Below are 21752 nucleotides of genomic sequence, written 5' to 3'. Positions count from 1 at the left end.
GCCACAATGTTGAATCAGACGAGCACTGTGAAACCTTCGCTGCAGTTATGATAAGAATTTTATTTGAACAATAATATCTAACTTACTTCTGTGATCTGCTCCCTGCCTAGATTGTGTTTTCATAGGAGAACAGTATAGGTCTACAAATAGGATTCTAAAAGTTCCACGTTCTAATGTGACAACAGTCTACAAAGGGATAAAACAATCGGAGAGGAGTGAATTGAAAGCACTACTATAATCTAAATAAACCAGACAAACAAATAATTTATACTAAAAGAATAAAGATTTTTATTAAGCATTGTAAGTTGCATTCAATTGCCTTCAAATACACCACACCACAATCCATCTACAACCAATCAAACCCAACAGTAGTTCATTCTTGCTCAATCCATGAGTTGGGGCAAAACTCCCTTCAACTTACATAAAGATACCTACTCAGCTCTTGCGGGCAGGGAATAGGGAATTACACCTCATTTCTGATCACTAATGTGTGATGAAGAGCATCAGGAGAATTATATGAAAATGAATATAAAGAAATGATTCTGATTTCAAAGTACATTAAGTTTGGAAACACTAACAGAAACATCAAATGATACAGGGTAGAATTGCTGATACTAAATTCTTGATGGGGAAAGTTCTCAAGAACAAGCATTTTTTCTTCCTACATAAGGGGTATTTTTGAAGATCAAAGCTTTTTTTGTGTATTTTTTCTCCATAGAATTTCATATTGGCTAATATGAAGGCATAAAACAGCAACAGAGAACAATAATGCATACAGCAATGAGTACACCGGGTAACGTTGATATTCAAACGGCTAGATAATTGTCCTTTTAAGTTTCAGAATAAATGCAACAGAGGTCAATAATCACAAAATTTTAAGGTTAGAGCAAGATCAGTCAATGACTAAACATAGTTAACATCTTTTATCGGACTATTACTGATTAGCTTTTTTTTCTTTTGCAAATGGGCACGGTACTTGTAAGAATGGAAGAAAGAGGACAATAACATGCATAATATTAACTACACACTTTAAAAATTATGAACCATGCAGAAGTTCAGCTCAATAGTAGTACTAATGGTCTACGTCTGATTCAAAACCACATAGTTCATTGATCACGGATGCATGGTATTAGTCACAAAAGGTTGCAGAACACGTGTTTTGCTTTGAAAGGTCATTTGCATTTGCTATGATTTTTTTCAAGTTTATTTCCATTTAACTTGCTTGTGAAGTATGTATGATGTATATTTAAAATCAGCAGAACTGCAGTGTTACTCATTTTTCTTTTTTGTTTCGATAGCACATTTTAACACAAAAGAACCACATTAACAGTGATGACGTTTAAGTAAAAGGAAATAAAAGTGTGGTTGTGTCTTTAGTTTTTTTCATAATCATGAAATCAAAGCCTTGAAAAAAGCTTTTTGTGTGACACTGTAATGCAAAATCAAATATAATGGCAGTCATATGGTGCCAAGTACTAAAATTATATTATATGCTATATATAAGTAAAGCCTGCCAATGTGTTTTCTTTATATTTTAAGAAAAAAAACTACAAGCTTCATGTTGTTTTGTTGTCATAACCAGTTTGAGCTTTTTTGTATACTTCATTTTAAGTGCGGGAGTCAAATGCTCTTCATTTTCTTGGTTTGGTTTATTGTAGCATTTTGACTACAACTGGTTAAAAATAAAAATGTTTGAGTTATTTCATCTCTAACATCAAAAGAGGGATCCGAATTTCCAGAGTCTTCATTTTTCTCTTACGGAAAGGAAAAAATGTACTTCACTGTAGGCTCTCTTTCTTTCCAGATATTCCTAACCATGAACCATCCAACATCCTTCACCCTCTATAAAAATAGGTTTACTCTTCTTTTTTTAAGACAGCCGCCTCAAGAGTCTCATCCTTATGGCAAACACTGTCTGTTAGTGCATTTAAGTGAGGATTTGTATTGCACAATTTCGAGTCATTATTCAAGGCACTTTCAGATTGGTTGGAAGCCCCGACATTGCCCGTGTTTCCATTCATCTGTGAAGTTGGTTTCTCCTCAGATATCACTCCATTTTCAGCCAGGGACCCATCTGAAGACACGGCTGAGGACTTGGAATCTTCTGATTGAGTTTTGAGTTCTTTGGCCACTTCTTCTGCTGAAGCAGCGTAAGGAGGTTTTGTCTGAGAAAAAAAAAGAAAAACAGGCATTAAAAAAAGAGCATACTACTGGATGTGAACTATTACTTCTAATGCAGATTCTCACTAATCTATGAGATTGAGAATAAATGCCAGGACCACATCAGTTGTAGTAGCTGAGGGCGCTAGACTCCCATCCCACGCTGTTGTACGCAAGAGGAGCCCTGTAAGGATGCCACAAGGATGCTCTGGAGTTCCTCCAATATTGTGCTAGAGTTATTACAATTGAGTGGTTTAACATTTTAGCAACAAGGTGTCCTGAAAATGGAAAGCAAGCAAATCTATGCATGTTTAATGGAAGGAATGAGTTCTAAATGATCACCTAGAGAAATGACATGATTGATTGTTTTGCTAACAATAAAGAAAACCAGAAACATTCACAGCTTTAGAGTGACCTGACCCAATTCTTGCTTTGTTGAAAATTTCGAAAAAGGATCAATGCAGAACTGAATGGTAAAAAATATGTATTTTTTTTATTCATAAGCTTAGTTTTGCAAAGTTCATGATTTTGATCTTTGCTCCTAGTTTAGCCTTGAAATGTTTTTCCACAGTGCGAGTTAATCTGCAACATATTGCTTAGTAAATTTTCATAGCTACACTGGAGAATGTATGCAGAATCTACAAGCATACATTTTGAAAAGCTTTATAATGCACAATAACATCAATTTTCTGCAAAGCAGATTTTAAATATAAATTATAGGATTGCAGGGAACCCTGGGTAAGAAAACGCTGGGGGATCGTTAGTGTTAAATAAGTAAAGGAAAATGTTACTTAGCTGGAACAAATGGCTTGCAAACTGTAGTGCTGTAGATTCAAATGCTTTACACACTCCGGCATTCTAGTAGTAGATATAAACATTGCAAATTGTTTTTCTTTGATGGAGACTTTTTGGTTTAGAAATGACATGTTCCATCTCCAGAAACATCTTACAGTAAATTCATATCCAGCAAGCTTTGCTTTGGCATAACACTTTAAAGCCTTTATATATTCATCGCACAAGGCCAGGCTTGAAATGGGATTGTTTAGGGATAGTTGGCTAGAGAAATAAATATCTACTTTTTTGGCGTAATGCATTTTGTATGGTTAATGTAGTACATCAGGATCTTTTGATATCTAAAGTTTGTAAGGCTCTTTCTGAAACTGACTTAGGTTGTGGAAAGAATGGCTGCCCTGATCGCTTTATGCAATCAACGACTTCCACAACGATCACATAAGTGTGACCACCTGCAATGAAATTGATACTAACTTTGTAAGTTAATAATAGGATAACATGTTACCATAAGAATAGGTTAGACAGAAAGTGTGATTGTGTTCTTAAAACAACAAGATCTTTGTCCATTTGAATAAAATGATACTCCAAGTAAGGATTTGTAAATCACTTTCTCTATCCAGTGAACTGATTTCAATGAGTAAGGCACTTTTCAAAATTAAAGATATTGCAGTGGGCAAGAATGTAACATATTAAGAACGTATCCCATGAGCCGGTTGAGAACTACATTAAGACCTCACAATGGGACTGGTGGAGCCTGGACAGGATAACATTTTAGACCGTCCATGAACAACTTTACAACAGGAATTTTATAGAGAGACTGTTGCTCCTTTAAATGTAGGCTGCTACTGCTACCAAGTGTACCATAAGAGGTGTATACTAAGCATGATGTTTTGCAGAGGCCGCAAACAACAGAAGATGTCCTGACACCTGCAGGAGATGTTGGTTTCATTCTGCTGAGACTGTAGTGAATACACCTTCTCCATTAAGCTTTGCAATACACCCTTGCAGTAGGCCTGCTAGCATCCTTTAGAATGAGCATGCACTATCCAGGAAGCTGAATGTAACCAAACTCTTAAGACCATAGGTGCCAAATTACAAGATTCAAGGCATTGAGGTTTGGGTGTCATGCGGGGACAAGTTCTTTGGAGGATGAACTGATATGTTGAATAGTTTGGACAACAATTGTTAGAATCGTTCATTGGTGCCTGCCTCAATTTCCACACTGTGTACCAAATCAGTAAGTGACGGAAAAGCAAATATTACTGACAAGTTCACCTATATAGCTTTGCCCTTGGGGGTGGATGAAAGTACCGGGATGTGAAGTTTGGGAATTTTGCATTTTCTGCAGTGCAGGACAGATTGACTGTGGGTGTTTCCCACTGTCGAAACTACTGATGAAGTACATTTTTATATTTCCGAGTTAGGCCTATGTAGCGAAGTAGCTTATTTCTTACACTGTCCTATTTTTCAGCATTGTTGGATTACTTTCAATGAAACTAAACTTATTTACACATCTAGCTTCACACAACATTATCACAATGACCTGAGCATTATGTACAAGGTCTCTACCGCGCGCTATGTACGAATGTCGTGCCACGGGCGACAAGGCGATCTATATATCCATAACATCTCTAATCTATACGCAAATTGCAAGGCTGCTTTCTATTGTAAAAGATGAGCATCCTGATAGATTAGTAGAGGAGGCACTTCAGCTGACACACAGGGTCCTTGCATGCTGAGACTTCATTACGTAGTGGTTTGACATCTCGTGAGGGGTGTCCAGTTTGTGACCAAGTCAGAGTCCTTCATTCTTAAGTAATGGGGTTGGATCGTCCCTTGGGGGGTGGGAAGGGGGGATTCTTGGCTCTACACCTACACACACTCTAGGTAGGCCTTGTTTTATATGCCTGCATATATACACACACATATATATATATACACACACATTGTCTTAGCACCTTGGTAGAACTATATTTACTATTCACACTTTTGGTGTTTGTAATCACTTTTATCTGCTTCTGTCTATCATTGCAGCACATGTATTTTCATGAATATATTGAAAACGCCCCACTGTATATTCTCTGTATACCTCTCTGAGAATAAGTGTGCAAGGGTGTCTGAGGAAAAGGCTCTGTACTGTTTCTACGATCCCTTAGGGGTCAGGATTGTTATGTTCAGTGGTTGCCAAAAACCATTAGCTCCCGGGTAAAGTTAGGGGGGGAGGGGGTTGGGCCTTACAGTGGCACTGTGAGCTAGCTGGGCCATAGGCCAACATATCCTACAGTGTTGTCTGGAATCAGTCTAGGCACCAGGCCCCAAGTTTATGTTGTCCAACAAACGTGCAGATCCTACAGATTAGTAGAAACTACACGACAACATGGGGGATCATTTCCCATCTGCATGTTTTTTTATTTGCCCTACTAAGCAGGTCAACAGAAAATGTTGCTTACCCTGTAAGCATCCGTTTGTGGCATGTAGTGCTGTAGATACACATGCTGTACATACTCATTCCATCTAATTTTGAGCTCGGATGTGTGCAAGTCATTTTTCTTCGAAGAAGTCTTTTGAGTCAAGAGGTATAGTGACTCCTCCTCTTGCTGGCAATGGACATAGTCATACTGTCTATTGTTAGATGTTTTTCCCACATGGCGGGAGAGACTGCATGTGAAGCAAAGCGATGTATAGAGAGATGCCCAAGCAAAAGAGGATAAAAGAGATACTAAAGGATACTGCAACGGCTACAGGCATCCAGGGAGGAGGATCAGTGAATGTGAATCTACAGCACCACATGCCTCAAAAGGAGTAGTTTCTGTCCTGTAACTCCAGTTCTGTAGTTGTCTGTTAGTCATAATCTAGTGAATAGTCCCGCCCATGTGCGTGGACCCCGGAGCAATCAAAAATAATCTCTTTAGTTGTCAAAAAATTGCAGAACTGCAAAGACACTTGAGAGAGAATTTAAAGACAGATAATGCAGCCTATATCCACAGGCTACACTGTCCAGTACTTCAACTAGAAATTCCACCAAAAACACCACACAAACAGCACAGCCTGCCCCAGTTTCCTCCACAGAGAAACTTGCCTCTACCAGCAAAAGCCTCTAGAATGATAGAGAGGAAGATATGGACAGACAAGCCCCATAGGCTGCCATTATGTGGCTCAAACAGGATACTATGCCTTTAAGAAAACTTTCCAGAACTCTCTCAGTATCCCAGAATGTACAGCAGGTCTATTTTACTTTCAGTTCTTTTTGAAGGCGTAACACGCCAGACCTGTAGCATTCCTTACATGAATCTCTTTCTCCACCGGGGAGAAGGGCTGGCGCTTATGACTATAACAGAGATACCCCTACTACAGAACTGGAGTTACAGGACAGAAACTACTCCTTCTGTAGTAGGAGATCTCTGTGTATAGTCATAATCTAGTGAATAGAATGGCAAGCCCATCCCCACACCAAAGCGTCGGTGGAGAATCAAGACATAACACCACTACTGTGCGAACAGATTTCGCAGCGAAGCCTGCCCAACCTGAGCATCTGTCCTGGCATCAGTGTCCAGACAGTAATGCTTAGCAAAGGTATGGACCGACTTCCATGTGGTCGCCTTGCAGATTTCTGCAATTGGAACATTACGTAGCAAAGCAGTCGTGGCAGCTTTGCCCCTGGTGGAATGAGCCTTAGGTTTACCTCCTAAGGTCTTATTAGCTTTTTGGTAACACAATTGTATACAGGTCACAATCCACCTAGAAATGGACTGTTTGGAGGTAGCAAGACCGGTCCTGACTGATCCATAATTGATAAACAATTGGTCTGACCTACGAATATCTTTCGTTTTATCCAGATACAATTTCAACACCCTCCTAACTTCCAGGGAATGTAAAGACCTTTCCACTGGAGATGAAGGATTCTGAAAAAACGTAGGCAAAGTTATGGTCTGGTTGACATGAAAATCAGAAATAACCTTGGTAAGAAATTTAGAGTGAGTACGCATAACAACCTTAGCAGCATGAAATACAGTATAAGGTTCTTGGCAACACAACGCCTGAATTTCACTCACCCTGCGGGCCGATGTAATGGCCACGAGGAACGCCGCCTTCCAGGACAGGTGCTGCAACAAAGCCTTATGAATACGTTCAAAAGGCTCCTTCATCAATCTGGACAGCACCACATTCAATTCCCATGAAGGCTAAGGAAGCCGGGCAGGAGGGAATACTTTCTTCAAGCCTTCCAAAAAATCTTTGGTGACAGGGATCTGGAAGAAGGAAGTCTGTGAAGGGCATCTCCTGTAGGCAGTCAATGCAGCGAGATGAACCTTAATGGAATGAAAATTAAGGCCAGACTGCGCCAAATGTAGAAGATAAGGAAGGATGACATCCTCCTTACAAGTCGTAGGGTCATAGTTCTTGGACTAGCACCAGATGCAGAATCTCTTCCACTTGTAAGCATAAGTCCTAGTGGAAGGTCGCTTAGACTCCTTTAGTATGTCCATACAATCTTCGGGCAGATTCAAATGCCCATATTACACTATCTCAGGAGCCATGTCGCCAAACTCAAAGATGGGAGGTTCGGGTGCACCATCTGTCCCCCGAACTTCGTGAGAAGGTCCGGCCTGCACGGCAACCGTATGTGAGGAAGGAGAGACCGGTGAAGCAGGTCCGTGAACCACCACTGTCTGGGCCATTTCGGGGCGATCAATATCATCCGCGCCCTGGACCGGGACAGCTTAATGAGCACCGCCGGAATCAGGGGAATGGGTGGAAAAGCATACAGAAAGTTGTTCGACCAGTCAATCCATAGGCATTCCCCAACGTCCCCTGTTGGTAGTACCTGGAGGCGAAGTCTCAGCATTTGCTGTTTTCGGAGGTGGCGAACAGATCTACGTCTGGAGTCCCCCACCTTGCGAAGACTTCTCCTAGCACTTCGTCGTTTATGACCCATTCGTGGTTTTCCTGAATCAGTCTGCTCAGTGCGTCCGCCTGAACATTCTGCACACCTGGCAGATGGGTAGCCATTATCGTCAGCCCTCTGGCCAGAAGCCAGTGCCAGATCACCTGCACCTCCTGCGACAGAGTGCGTTATCTCGAGCCCCCCTGCTTGTTGAGGTAATCCATTGTGGTCGTATTGTCCGTCTGTACAAGCAGAGAGTTGGTCTGAAAGGACAGATGAAAGGCCTTCAGTGCCAAGTGAACAGCTCGGAGTTCCAGGAAGTTGATGTGGTACGTGGACTCCGACGGAGACCACGTCCCTTGAATCTGTAAGTCTCCGGAGTGCGCTCCCCAGCCGTAGAGAGACGCATCCGTCACGATCGTCTGTGCGGGAATGTCCTTGTGGAAGGAAACCCCTCTGAGGAGATTCTCCACTGAACACCACCACTTCAGAGACTGAAGAGCATGCAGAGAGTCGTATCGTGTCATCCCAAGAACCAGTCCTCTGATCCCACCGATCCTCCAAGCACTCCTGCAGTGGTCTCATGTGCAGCCGTGCATGAGGTGTGAGGAAGATACAAGAGGCCATCGTCCTCACTGTTGTAGATGGAGCGGTCATAAGAGCCTGAGCCTTCCGAAGGAGTAATAACCATCGCTCCTCCGAAGGAGACACGCTTGCTGACAGCGTATTGATGGAGGCTCCCAAGTACTGTATGCATTGGACCGGAGTCGGGACAGACTTGGACATGTTGATGTGCAACCCCAGCTTGTTCAAAAGAACGCACGTCTTCTGGAAGTGTGCTTGAGCTTCCGAGAAGGAGGACGCCTTGATCAACCAGTTGTCCAGGTACCTTGTTCTTCCGCAGGTGTGCCGCTACCACTGCCATGCACTTCGAGAACGTCCTGGGCGCAGACTTCAGCCCGAATGGCAGTACTGTGTATTGATAATGATTGGCACCGACTTGGAATCGCAGGAACTTCCTGTGTTTCTGTGCAATGGGCACATGGAAGTATGCATCCTGTAGATCTATAGCACAAAGCCAGTCTCCCTGCTGCAGCGGAGGGTAAATCTGCTGCAACGACAGCATGCGAAATCTCTCTCTGCGAATCCACTTGTTTGCTTGCCGCAAGTCAAGAATGGGCCTGAACTCGTTCTTGTCCTTCTTGCGGACAAGAAAGAACCTCGAGTACAGAGCTCTTCCCCTTTGAGGCCGAGGAACGTCTTTTATCACCCTTTTCCTTAATAGGATGTCGGCCTCTGCCTGGAGCTCTGGCAGATGAAACTGCGAGCTCACCGGCGGAATAGCTGGAGGCGGGCTGGTGAATCGAAGACTGTATCCATTGCAAACAATATTCAGCACCCACTTGTCCCGAGTAATTTATCTCCACTCTGCCAGAAAAAATTGAACGCTCCCCCCCCCACCGGAGTGGGTAACGGATGTGGGGGATGTAGCAGCTCAGGGCCTAGACCCGGCCGGGCCTTTGGTCGCTGTTGCGGACTGTTGGTTTGCTCTGCCCCTCTGGCGCTTCTGGAAGGGCTTCCGGAATTGCTGCGGTTGTTGTTGCTGCTGTCAGGAAGTCTGCCCCGCCCTCTGCCTGAGTTTCCGAACCGTCTCTGGAACGGGCGGTAGGTTTTCTTCTTCTCAGGCTTCTCTAACCCGACAGCCGTCAGGGTTTCGTCTTCTGCCTTCATACGGGCTATTTCATCGTCCGCATGTTTGCCGAATAGGATTTCCCCTGAGAAGGGCAGGTTGGCCTCCGCTGTTGCGCCTTCAGTTTGAGTGAGGTGAGACGAAGCCAAGCGTGGCGCCGTTGATTGATGCCGTGGCAGTATCCATGCGCCGCCAGAAGAGATACATCAGCAGCCGCGCTGATGATCTGGTTAGACACCATCATCCCCTCGTTTAATATTTCCAGAAAGTCCTCTTTCTTGGCACGAGGGAGGAGTTCAGCGTACTGCTGGAGGGACTCCCATAGGGCACGATCATATTGCCCCATCAGAGCCCCGGCACTTGCCGCCTTCATGGTGGTAGATGCCGTCCCACAAACCTTTCTGCCCACCGAATCCAGCCACCGGCTGACCATATCAGGCGGCACTGTCGAAGAAGGAGTGGTGGCATGCTGCTTCTTAGCCGCTGTCACGATAACCGAGTCTGGTGTCGGGTCCATTCGAAGGAAAGCCGGGTCAGATTCGGGAGCCCAGTATTTCTTGAGGAGCCTGGAGGGGGCTGCCTTCGTCACCGCCGGAGTGAGGAACAACTCCTTGGCGGGCTCCTCCAATCCGGGTACCAGCGGTCGAGACAAATGTTTTTTGTGAAGTGTCTCGAAGATCACGGACGTCGTAGGTGTTGGCACCGTCACCGTGATCCCTAGCTTAGTTGCACCCCTCAACAGCACTTCCTGGAAGAAGACGATATCGTCCACGGGCGACACCCTCGTCCCTGGAGACTCGGACAGCGTCGGTGAGTAATCCCTGGTGGAAGAGCCTGTGTGGGATCTGGATCTGCGCCTCCTGTGGCGTCGTCTAGATCGAGATGACGACCGACCACGGCTCCGCGATCTCCCTCTCCGGCCGGAGCAGGAGCGCGACCTTCTCGGCCTTGGTTGATTCGCAGGAGCAGACGATGTTGGCCTGGCCGGTTAGGAGGAGTTGGAAAGCGTGGCAACGAGGCCGTCCTGGGTGGCAGCACAGGTGGAGGAGCGGAGGGAAGAGGCGGTGGGAGCTGAGGCAGCGGTGACTGACGAGGCGGCGGTGGTGGAGGAGGTGGGGTGGGGTTCCGCGGAGGCGGACCCTTCGGCAAAGGAGGAGGAGCGGGTGTCCTAGGTTTAGTAGGCGTATACATCACCGAGTACACCGAGTCCGGTGACTGTCTTCTTCCTTGGCGACTATGGCGAACCAATCGGCGACCTCCTAGCGTCAGGACTCCTCCTGCGCTTCCTCGGCATCAAAGAACGACTTCTAGACGTCGAGGAACGTCTTCTCGACATCTACCGGTGACGCCTCCTTGACGGCGAACGCCCCCTCGACGGCGAGGATCCCCTCGACGCCGATCTTCTCTTCGCCGATGGCGAACGGCGGTGTCGCTTCGACGGCGAGCGCCGACGCCGGTCCTTTCCATGACGTCAATGACACGACGATGACGTCGACGATGCGGTAGACGGTGGTCTGTTCAGCTCCTTTGACGTCGATTCTCCCCAGAGCACCGGGGAGATGGGAAACAGACCCTTGTCATCCCCCTCAACGCTGCAGTCAACGCAATTGACGCTGGCGGAGAATGGGGACGCTTGCTGGACTTCCTGCCCCTGGGGAGCCCCCCAGAGGCCTCAGCATGGGCAGATGAAGCATTCCCTGGCCCACCTTGTGCCTTCTGACGCCTTTCCTCGAGGCCTTGGAGCCTGATCTTCAACCTCTCTCAGGGTCCTGGCAGAGAGGGTCTTGCAGATTTCACACTCCTCTGGGAGGTGAGAAGAGGGGAGGCAGACTATGCAAACTCCATGTGGGTCGGATTTGGCCTTTTTTCTATCACACTCTGGGCAATTGTCAAATAAGCCAGGCATTTTGCCAATATAGTGAAGAAAAAGGGCTTAGTACTTAAAAACAAGCACTACACACAAGAAAAAGTGAAAAAATCACCAATTAAACCCTTGAAAGGGAGAGCTCAATGTGCCAGGGTCCTGCTAGCAGGAACCAGAAAAAGAATTGAAAGTAAAAGGGACCTGCTGTACATTCTGGGATACTGAGAGAGTTCTGGAAAGTTTTCTTAAAGGCACAGTATCCTGTTTGAGCCACATAATGGCAGCCTATGGGGCTTGTCTGTCCATACCCTCCTCTCTATCATTCCAGAGGCTTTTGATGGTAGAGGCAAGTTTCTCTGTGGAGGAAACTGGGCAGGCTGTGCTGTTTGTGTGGTGTTTTTGGTGGAATTTCTAGTTGAAGTACTGGACAGTGTAGCCTGTGGATATAGGCTGCATTATCGGTCTTTAAATTCTCTCTCAAGTGTCTTTGCAGTTCTGCAATTTTTTGACAACTAAAGAGATTATTTTTGATTGCTCCGGGGTCCACGCACATGGGCGGGACTATTCACTAGATTATGACTATATACAGAGATCCCCTACTACAGAAAGAAGCTTACAGGATAAGCAACATTTTCCGTAAGAGGCATTTGTGGCAGTGGATACACTTGCTGTGCATAGACTGTAAAGCAGTCCTCCCAAAACGTGATGACTAGCGTGTGGGTGTTAAAAAAAAGTGTACGGAGCACTGCCCGACGAACATTAGCTTGTTGGCGAGCTAGCACATTTATACTGTAATGTTCTGTGAAAGCGTGTGGTGTAGACCAAGTAGCTTCTTTGCATGTCAACTACTGGAATGTTTCACAGGAAGGTCATAGAGGTTTCCTTTCTTCAGAGTGGAGTGGGCTCTCGGAAGAGTGGGTACAGTCCTTTAACCCCTCCCATGCTCGTCATGAGCCACAGTGCTCCGGTGCTCATGACGAGCTCATGGCCCTTAGAACGCTCGCACGCTGGGCTAATTCCCCTGCTGTGCTGAGCGTTCCATTAAACGGGCGTGGTCGCGACTAGCTCAGCTCGTCATGAGCACCGGAGCACCGTGGCTCATGACGAGCTGAGCTTGTCATGAGCATGGGGGCTCTGTGGGTGCCCCCGCCTCCCAGCACAGCAGGGGAAAAGCCCCAGCAGCCAAGGGGTTAAGCTTTAGCATAGCATTTTTGGATACATCTAACAATCCATCTGGCAATGCCTAACTTGGCAACAGCCTTCCCTTTCTGGAGTTTGGAGAAAGCAACAAAGAGCTGCTGTGTGTTCCTAAAAGGTTTGGTTCTGTCAACACAGAACATGTTGGCTCATTTTCCATTAAAAGTATAGAGACACCGTTCCGCAACTGAAAGAGCTTGTGGGAAAAGACAGGAAGTTCCATGAATTTCTTACGGTGGAGGTGAGATACCACCTTAGGTAGATGTTTGTGGTTGGTGCGAAAAACAACCCTATCCCTATGAACTTGGAAAAGAATATGCTACTTACCAGTATGCATCTGTTCTTGGCATAGAGGGCTGCAGAGTGGTACATTTATGAATAGATCGCCATCTGGTGTTGGGCTCGGATGATTGCACTCGTTTTTCTCTTGGAGAAGTCTTTTGTCGTCACAAGACCGATGACTCCTCCCTTGGGTGCTAGTGCACATAAGCATCGGCTCCATCCTTAGATTGTTTTGCCATAGTAGGGTTAGATGGAAGAGTATGATAGAATACAGAAAGAGATGCCCATGTAAGTGTATCTAAATAGGATAATGTTGGAACAGACACAGGTTTCCAGGGAGGCAGGGAGGGCATGTACCACTCTGCAGCCCTCTATGCTAAGAACAGATGCATACTGGTAAGTAGCATATTCCGTTCAAGGCATATGGGCTGCAGATTGTACATTTATGAATCGATTATTACAGCAGTTACCTCCCTAGCGGTGGTCACCAGTGTCTGTTGCAACAGTTTGAAATAAAGTCTTTAGTACAGCCTGGCCCACTCTAGCCTGTTGTGTTGCCTGCATATCAACACAGTAGTGTTTTGTGAAGGTATGCGGTGTAGCCCAAGTTGCTGCTTTGCATATGTCATCTAGGGGAATGTTTCCTAAGAATGCCATAGATGCCCCTAGTTTATGTGTAGAATGAGCTCTAGGAGGAACAGTTAATGTCCTTTTTGCTTTTATGTAACATATTTGTATACATTTTACAATCCACCTGGCAATGCCTGCTTTAGAGATAGGATCGCCCTTATGTGTTGGGGAAAACGCTACAAATAGTTGTTTGGTTTCCCTGAAAGTTTGTGTTCTTTCTATGTAATACAATATTGCCCTTTTGACATCTAATGTATGCAGGGCCCTTTCTGCTACCGTCTGTGGTCTTGGAAAGAAGACTGGTAGTTCCACTGGTTGATTGATGTGGAATGCTGAAATAACTTTAGGCTAAAATTTTGGGTTTGTTCTAAGAACCACTTTTTTTTTTGGTGTAACTGTAGGAACGGTTCTTGTATTGTGAACGCCTGTAATTCACTCACTCTTCTGAGGGAGGTAATGGCTATAAGGAAGGCCACCTTCCATGTAAGGAATTGTATTTCACACCTATGCATAGGTTCGAAAGGTGGTCCCATTAGTCTGGTGAGTACTATGTTGAGATTCCAGGCCGGGGAAGGCGGTAGTCTTGGTGGAATGACTCTTTTGAGGCCTTCCATGAAGGCTTTTATTGCTGGCACTCTAAACAGGGATAGATGTTGCCTGTTTTGCAGGTACGCTGCTATAGCTGCAAGATGTACTCTAATGGAGGTGTAAGCAAGGTTACATTGCTGTAAGTATAGTAAGAAGCAAATAATATTTTTTGTGGATGCGCCCAGAGGGTTGATGTTGTTACTGTTACAGTATACAGCAAATCTTTTCCACTTTGCTGCATAGCATGCTCGGGTGGTAGGACGTCTTGCTTGCTTAATGATTTCCATACAGTTTGGAGGTAAATTTAAGTATCCAAATTCTATGACCTCAGGAGCCAGATCGCTAGGTTCAATTGTTTGGGATCTGGGTGCATTATTTCTCCATGGTTCTGTGTGAGGAGCATTGGTAATATTCTTAACTTTTGATGTGGCACCGGTAAGAGTTGCATGAGCGTGGTGAACCACGGTTGTCGTGCCCACGTGGGTGCCACTAGTATCATGGTCATTGAATGTTGTTGTAGTTTTCGAACCACTAATGGAATTAGTGGGAGAGGGGGAAAAGCGTATGCAAATTTGTTGGACCAATTTATCCATAATGCATTGCCCTGCGACAGGTGGTGTGGGTACCTGGATGCGAAGCTTTGGCATTTTGCGTTCTGATGAGTGGCAAAGAGATCTATCTCTGGTTGTCCCCATCTTTGGAAGAATGGCTGCAGTATTTGGTTGTGCAGTTCCCATTTGTGTATTTGTTCTGACTCGGACTAGATGTTTTGAGGAATGGCCCATCTCCAAATCTCCTGCACTAGTCTGGATAGTTGGAGAGTGTGCCCCCCCCTGTTTTTGAATATAATACATTGCTGTCATGTTGTCTATTTTTGATCAGGACTGCTTTGTTGAGAATCCGCATTTGAAAAGCTTTTAATGCTAGAAACACTGCTAGTAGTTCTAGATGATTGATGTGCAGTCTTTTTTGCTGTACAGTCCATCTTTCATGTACTGTATATTTCTCCATATGCGCTCCCCATCCGGTGAGCGATGCATCCGCTGTTAGTATCACTTGTGGAATTGGTTCTAGGAACGACCGCCCCTTGGACAGGTTTATTGTGTTCCACCACTTCAGAGAGCGATGTGTGCGGTCATCTACCAACACCAGATCTGTAATCTGACCTTGAGCCTGATTCCACTGTGTGCTAGACATTCTTGCAGCGGACGCATTTGTAGTCTGGCATATGGTATTAGCAGTATGCAAGAGGACATCATCCCTAATAGTTGCATGAACACTCGAGCTGTTAGTGAGTGTTGTGGTTGAAATCTTTGAATCAATGAGAGCATTGTTTGAATCCTGACTGGATTGGGATATACTCTGGCTTTTTCTGTGCCTTTAGTAGCCCCTAGATATTGTTGAACTTTGTTTGGTTGCAGGTGGGATTTTGTGTAGTTCACCATAAACCCTAGCTGGTGCAGCAACTGAATTGTCTTTAGTGTGTTTTGAAGACATTCTTTTTGTGACTTGGCCTTTAATAGCCAGTCGTCCAAGTAAGGGAAGACATGTATTTGTTGTCTTCTTAGGTGAGCTGCAACCACTGCTAGGCATTTTGTGAACACCCTTGGTGCTGTTGTGACCCCAAACGGAAGGACTTATAACTGATAATGTTGTCCTTCTACAACAAACCTGAGGTATTTCCTGTGGGCTTTGTGAATTGGGATATGAAAGTAAGCGTCTTTTAGATCCAGTGTAGAAAGAAAGTCCCCTTTCTTTAGTAAAGGAAGTACTTGTTGGAGCGTGACCATGTGGAAATGTTCCGAATTTATGTATGCATTGAGAGGTCTGAGGTCTAGTATTGGCCTTAGAGACCCATCTTTTTGGGGAATTAGGAAGTATAGAGAGTATACCCCGGTTCCCTGTTGATGTTGTGGAACCTTCTCTATTGCATGCTTTTGTAGAAGTTCCTGTTTTAGGAATGTTAGATGATCTTGACTCATTGGACGCTGTTTGGGGGGATGTTTGGTGGGGTAGCTGTGAGTTCTAGGCAATAACCACGTTGGATAATTTGTCTCACCCACCTGTCTGATGTGATGTTTTCCCAGACAGGTAGGAACTGTGATGGACGTCCCCCGACCGGTGTTATATGGTCTGGGGGGAGCTGTATGAAGTCACTGTTTTGGGGTAGGAGAGTTGCGGTTGTTGTTGTTTCCGCAACCTCTACCCTTGTTGTTGTTACCTCTGTAACTGCCTCTAGAATTACCTCTGGGTGATGTTGGTGTAAAAAAGAGGTGGATTGCTGGCTTGTGCCTGTATTCTTTGATCCGCCTCTATAGGTGGACCTACGAAAGGAACCCCTTTGAGTTGGCTGTTGCATTGCTCCCATTGATTTAGCCGTTTCTGTGTCCTTTTTTATGTTTTCTAACATCTCATCTGTACCTGAGCCGAAAAGTGTTTTCTCATCACAAGGTTGGTTCAATAAGGATGTTTGTACCTCTTGTTTGAACCCTGAGCCATGCATGTCTTCTTAACATGATACTGGTGTTTATGGATCTTGCTGCAGTGTCTGCTGCGTCCAAGGCGCACTTAATGGAAGTGTTAGTTATTATCTTCCCTTCTTGTATGAGCTGATCTGCCCTTTTTTGATGTTCCTTAGGGAAATGTGTAATGAGTTTTTCCTAACTCATCGTAATGAGCCCTATCATAACGTGCAAGTAGCGCTTGCGTATTAGCTATGCCCCAGCTGTTTGCCGCTTGGGAGGCTACTCTTTTGCCAGAGGCATCTATTAACTTGGACTCATTGTCAGGAGGAGGAGCTTCTCCTGTAGTTAATGAGTTTGCTCTCTTGCGACTGTTTGTGACTACTAGAGAGTCCAGAGCTATTTGTCCTTTGATAAATATTGGGTCCTTTGGTGCTGCCTTATATTTTTTATCAATTCTTGGGTTTAATACCCTAGCCCTCACAGGGTCTTTGAATATGTCTGATGTGTGACTGAGGAGACCCTTAAGCATTGGTAGTGTTCCTGATGTTCTTTGTGCAGCAGGTAGTGTTTCTAAAAGGAAATCCTCTATTTGAGGTTCCGTATGTAAGTCTACCTTGTGGTATTTTGCTGCCCTATTAATTAACTGTGCAAAACCTGTATTATCATCAGGTGGTGAAGGTTTTGAGGGATACAGTTCAGGGTCATTATCATTATCATTATCTGACCCTGCGTTATAATCTTCCCATGGGTCTGCGTCTTCTGGGACAGTGTCGTCATCCCTAGGAAGTTTTCCTTCCCCTGTGTCACTTTCTACATCTGTTTGAGGTGTAGATGGTCGTGGTGTAGAAGGTGGAGGAATAGTTGGCAGAGTGTGAGGAAGAGGAGAAGAGGGTGTGTCTTCAGGTTGAGGAGACAGGGGGGAGTTGTATTTGTCCCCATTGTCTTCTTTTTAGGAGGAGAAGCTTTGTCGTCCAACTATTCATTCTTCCTCTTTTTAGGTAGTTTTGTCACTACCTTGCTAGTTTGTGGATCGATAAACAAAGTCTTTTGTTTTGGATCTGTCTGATGCTCCTGTGTCGGTACCGAAGTTTTTGGTTCCGAAAGGTGCTTTTGCTTCTGACTGTCAGTGTTTTGTGTTTTCGGCACCGAGAGTTTGCTCAAATCAGATCTTTTCAGTGTCGAGGAAGTCTTCGACGTCGAAGCATGTTTCGGTTTCGACATGGAATGTTTCGACTGCAAGCCTTCCTTGTTATGGAGCTTCGGTGTCGATGTCGACCGCTTCTCGGATCCGACATGGTGGGGGGCAGAGTGTTTCGGTTTCTGTTTCGTTGCCGAGCCCGAGGCGTCTGAAACTTTTTTCGGTAGTCTGACTGGGCTCGAAGGCGGGGTCGACACCATCGGGGTCAGTTTTTTGGTAAGGGGACGTCGTCACTCACGGTTTGATGATCATCGATTTCTTCGACGTCAGACTCGTCCACTCCCGACCCTGACTCGTCCTCATCTTCTTCTTCTTCCTCCTCTTCGGGGTGCTGGGCCTCGAACACCTCCGGGATTGCCTCTGACTGCATTCTCGACACCTCGTGTCTTCGGGCTCGACTGTTTCTAATCGTTGACTTGGAGGAGAATGCTGCACAGGCTTCACAGTCCCTGGATTCGTGTTCAGGTGATAAACAGAGGTTGCACAACTCGTGTAGGTCCTTGTGTGGGAACTTAGCACCACACGTTGGACATCTTTTGAATGGAGTCCTTTCCATGGACTCCGGGCTGGACTACGTCGAGATAGGCCTCCCGGTCTCGTCGACGTAGAAGTTGGAAATTTTTGTTGTTGACGTCGAAGCACGTCGAAATGGAAATGAATTCGCGCTCGATAACAATACCGTCGAATTGGAAAGGGAATACGTGCCGAAATATAACTTTTTTCTCGAAGTCGATCCGGAGCGCTTCGATCCTCATCCGAACCCGATGGCGGAAAAAAACAATCTAAGGATGGAGCCGATGCCCATGCGCACTAGCACCCAAGGGTGGAGTCATCGGTCTCGTGACGTCAAAAGACTTCTCCAAGAGAAAAACAAGTGCAATCATCCGAGCCCAACACCAGATGGCGATCTATTCATAAATGTACCATCTGCAGCCCATATGCCTCGAACATGGGTTCTTCCAGGGTTAATGCCTATAGCTCTATGATACTCCTGAGTGAAGTGATAGCAACCAGAAATGATACCTTTCACAAGAGTGACCAAAAGAGGTTAGAGTGGAGAGGCTCAAAAGGAGGGCCCATGTTAGTACAACCCAGATTTCATGCTGCGTCCCGGTGGGACACAAGGGACCTGAGTCCCTCCATGAAAGCTTTAATGATCGAAACCTGAATCTGAGCCGGGTCTGGTGGCTTAGTCCACTGCAGGGGTCTGTGCTCGACCGCGGGGGCCTGTGTTCGACCTCATGGTCACAGGTGCAAATCCCGGGGGGTCCACTCAGCCTTTCATCCTTCTGAGGTAGAAAAAATGAGTACCATTGAGTTGGGTAACAATAACCATCTGTTATTCATCGCCAAGATACCCTTGGGGGAACATGCATTTTACAAATACGCGTTGTTATGGTTAGAAGTGAGATGTGTGGTCTATTCTGAAGGTAGGCAAGTGTAGTCATATAGAGGCGAAGGCTAGACCTGAAACCTGCAAGTGGAGTAAGTATCAGACAATGACCTGAACTGTGGCTTTAAAAGGATCAATATCTTTTGAGTGACTGTATTAGACAAATTTAGAATAGAGAACATCCATGAGAAGAACCCCCTAAAGGTGGAGCCCCTTGGGACGGGGCTCAAACCAAAGATTTTTTTTTTTAAACTGAGCAGCAATGTGACCTTCACAGTAGACTTAGCTGTCAAGACAGCAGTGTTTTGAGAAAATATGCACCAACACCAACGTTGGAGTCTAGCAAATATTTGACCAGGCACTATCACACTAGAGTATTGTAGCAGTCCTGGCCCTGGTGGACTGAGCCTGCAGGTTTTCAGAAGGCTGTGTATTTGGCCAGTGTTTAGCACATTTTATTGCACAATACTATCCACCTTGACAAAATCCTCTTCTGCACTACCATTTCTTTCTTTGCACCAGAAAATCTCAAAAGGAGCTGGTCATGTGATGGCGCTTTATACGATAAATGTAAAAGCTTAGTACTCTTTCAGGATTATCCTCTTTTGAGAAGTCAGGTGAGGCAAAAAACACTGGTAGAGTGATCGAATGGCCAGCGTGGAAAGTAGTCAAAACCTCTGTCAACAAGGCTGCCTGGGTCCTCAGCAGAAATCTCGGCTGAAAGAAAAGTGGTGGACGGCAGTTGCATTGATAATGTCTGCAGTTCACTCGCATACCATACTGATGTGACTTCAACGAGGAAGACCGTTTTCAGTACTGAGAACCTTATAGAACAGCTGTGCAAAAGTTCAAAGAGGGTGCGTGTGAGAAATTGTCAAAACGGGAGGAAATGTGTAAATTAACTCTTTCATAATCCACATCACAGCCACTGACTTAAGCAATAATGGTTGATCAGGCAAACACAGAAAGGCCAAAAGGACCAACGAAATAAAGAACAAACGAAAAACACCAGACAAATTAGCTTGCAAGGCATCAGTGCTTCAGGAACCATACCAGATAAATGTATTTCCTAGGTGGCAGTATGGACCAACTTCGTTGAAGGGTGTCTGGCTGCATTCATTGCCTGCAACCCGTCTCGATAGCAGAATCCCGGTTACGGCCCACAGTCCTGATTCAGTCAGGCCTCGCCAGTATTACTCGCTGCCAGACGGAAGAAACATACAGTAACCTTGGACGATAGAGTCTACAAACAGGATTTCAACCACGTCTTCCTGCCGGAGCCTAAGTCACTGTTCCCATCGACAACCCCGTCCTGATGAGGATCCCAACTAACGGGGATCGAAACGCCGTCGACTAGACAGCTTGAATTTCACGACGCATTTCACGTCTTGTGCTCCCATACAAATAATTGTGTTTCAAGTGATGGTTACTTGTCTCTATTGGGGCCATTATCTGATGTTCATACCTTGATAATTGCGTCACCTTTGCTGTTGTTTTTAAACACTTGCACACCCACTTGTCACTGATTGTATATAGCACCTGCACCAAGTGTCACCGGGTTGTCACAAGATCCACTCTGTACAGTGCTGCTTTAACTGTATTGACCCTTGAAAGTTTTTTCCTATTGCATATGAAAATAAGACTACCTTCTCTGAAAAGCTTTTGACTCCTTGGTTTTCCTTTCTTTGTAATGCATATTGCATACATCTCTAAAATTGTCTCCGCATAATACCTGTTGGGAACTGTCTTTACTCACATGATACACCCATCCCAACGAGGTTTATGGGTTCTCTCCTGTTGTTCTCATACATGGCTGCAAAGATGACATCAACCACCTAGGTTAGCAAGTTAAAGCTTGTAGCTGAAAAAAATGCCTGACCGGAGGACAAATGTTCAGTAGCTCTGGGTACCACACTCTCCTGGCAATAAGAATGCCTTGGGCTCAGTTTTTCTTGATGTTCCTTAGAACTTCAGGAAGGAGGTGTAGCAGAGAGAATGCTTACGGAAGTCCAACCTTCCACGCCAGCTTAAATGTATCTCCTAACCAGGGCTTTGGAGGAAACTCCTGCACACAAATACTGGCACTGTGTGTTCTTGATGATGGCAAACAGGAACTGGTCAGGGATTATCCCACTGCTTGAAAACATCCTGCGCCACCTAAGGATGAAGTCTCCACTCGTCTGCTAGACAATGCCTTCTCAATTTACTCATTCTGGCATTCAGTCGCTGCCAAGTGGTTGGCAACCTGAAAGGCTTTTTGTTTGTTCTACCACCTCCAAAGACATAGCATCTACAACATAAGATCCCCACACCACTGTTACAATATCTTATAGCAGTCATGTTGTCTGTGTGGACCAACAACAGCTTTCCTTTGCTGGCTGGCTGGAAAGCATTTAGGTCCAGATGAATGATCCGGAGGCTGTAGAAGACTGATATGGAGCTGCCTCTCCACTGGAAACCAAAGGCTCTTGATCACTGCCTCTACCCAGTGGCCTCCTCAACACAGCAGTGATGGGTCTGTCAAAACTGTGATTTCTGGGTGGGGGAGAAAGAGTGGTCTAATGCAGATCATGTTAGCATTCTACGGCTATCACTGCAGATACTTCCCCTT

General features: G+C 45.4%; 1 protein-coding gene across 2 annotated transcripts in view; it reads right to left on the bottom strand.

Annotated features, from left to right (window-relative positions):
• Positions 1-264: 264 nt before the first annotated feature.
• The window catches only part of FAM120A (family with sequence similarity 120 member A), a 453805-nt gene continuing 432317 nt past the window's right edge, over positions 265-21752 (bottom strand). For both annotated transcript variants that reach the window (XM_086939166.1, XM_086939165.1), the window contains one exon: positions 265-2165. In XM_086939166.1, the coding sequence (XP_086795292.1) occupies positions 1857-2165 (309 nt within the window). In that variant the 3' untranslated portion in view covers positions 265-1856. The remainder of the gene's footprint in view (positions 2166-21752) is intronic.

Source organism: Lissotriton vulgaris, chromosome 9 (genome assembly GCF_964263255.1).
Source record: "Lissotriton vulgaris chromosome 9, aLisVul1.2, whole genome shotgun sequence".
NCBI lineage: Eukaryota > Metazoa > Chordata > Amphibia > Caudata > Salamandridae > Lissotriton > Lissotriton vulgaris.
The sequence above is the reverse complement of the archived record's forward strand: the minus strand, read 5'-3'. Positions and strand labels throughout refer to the sequence as shown.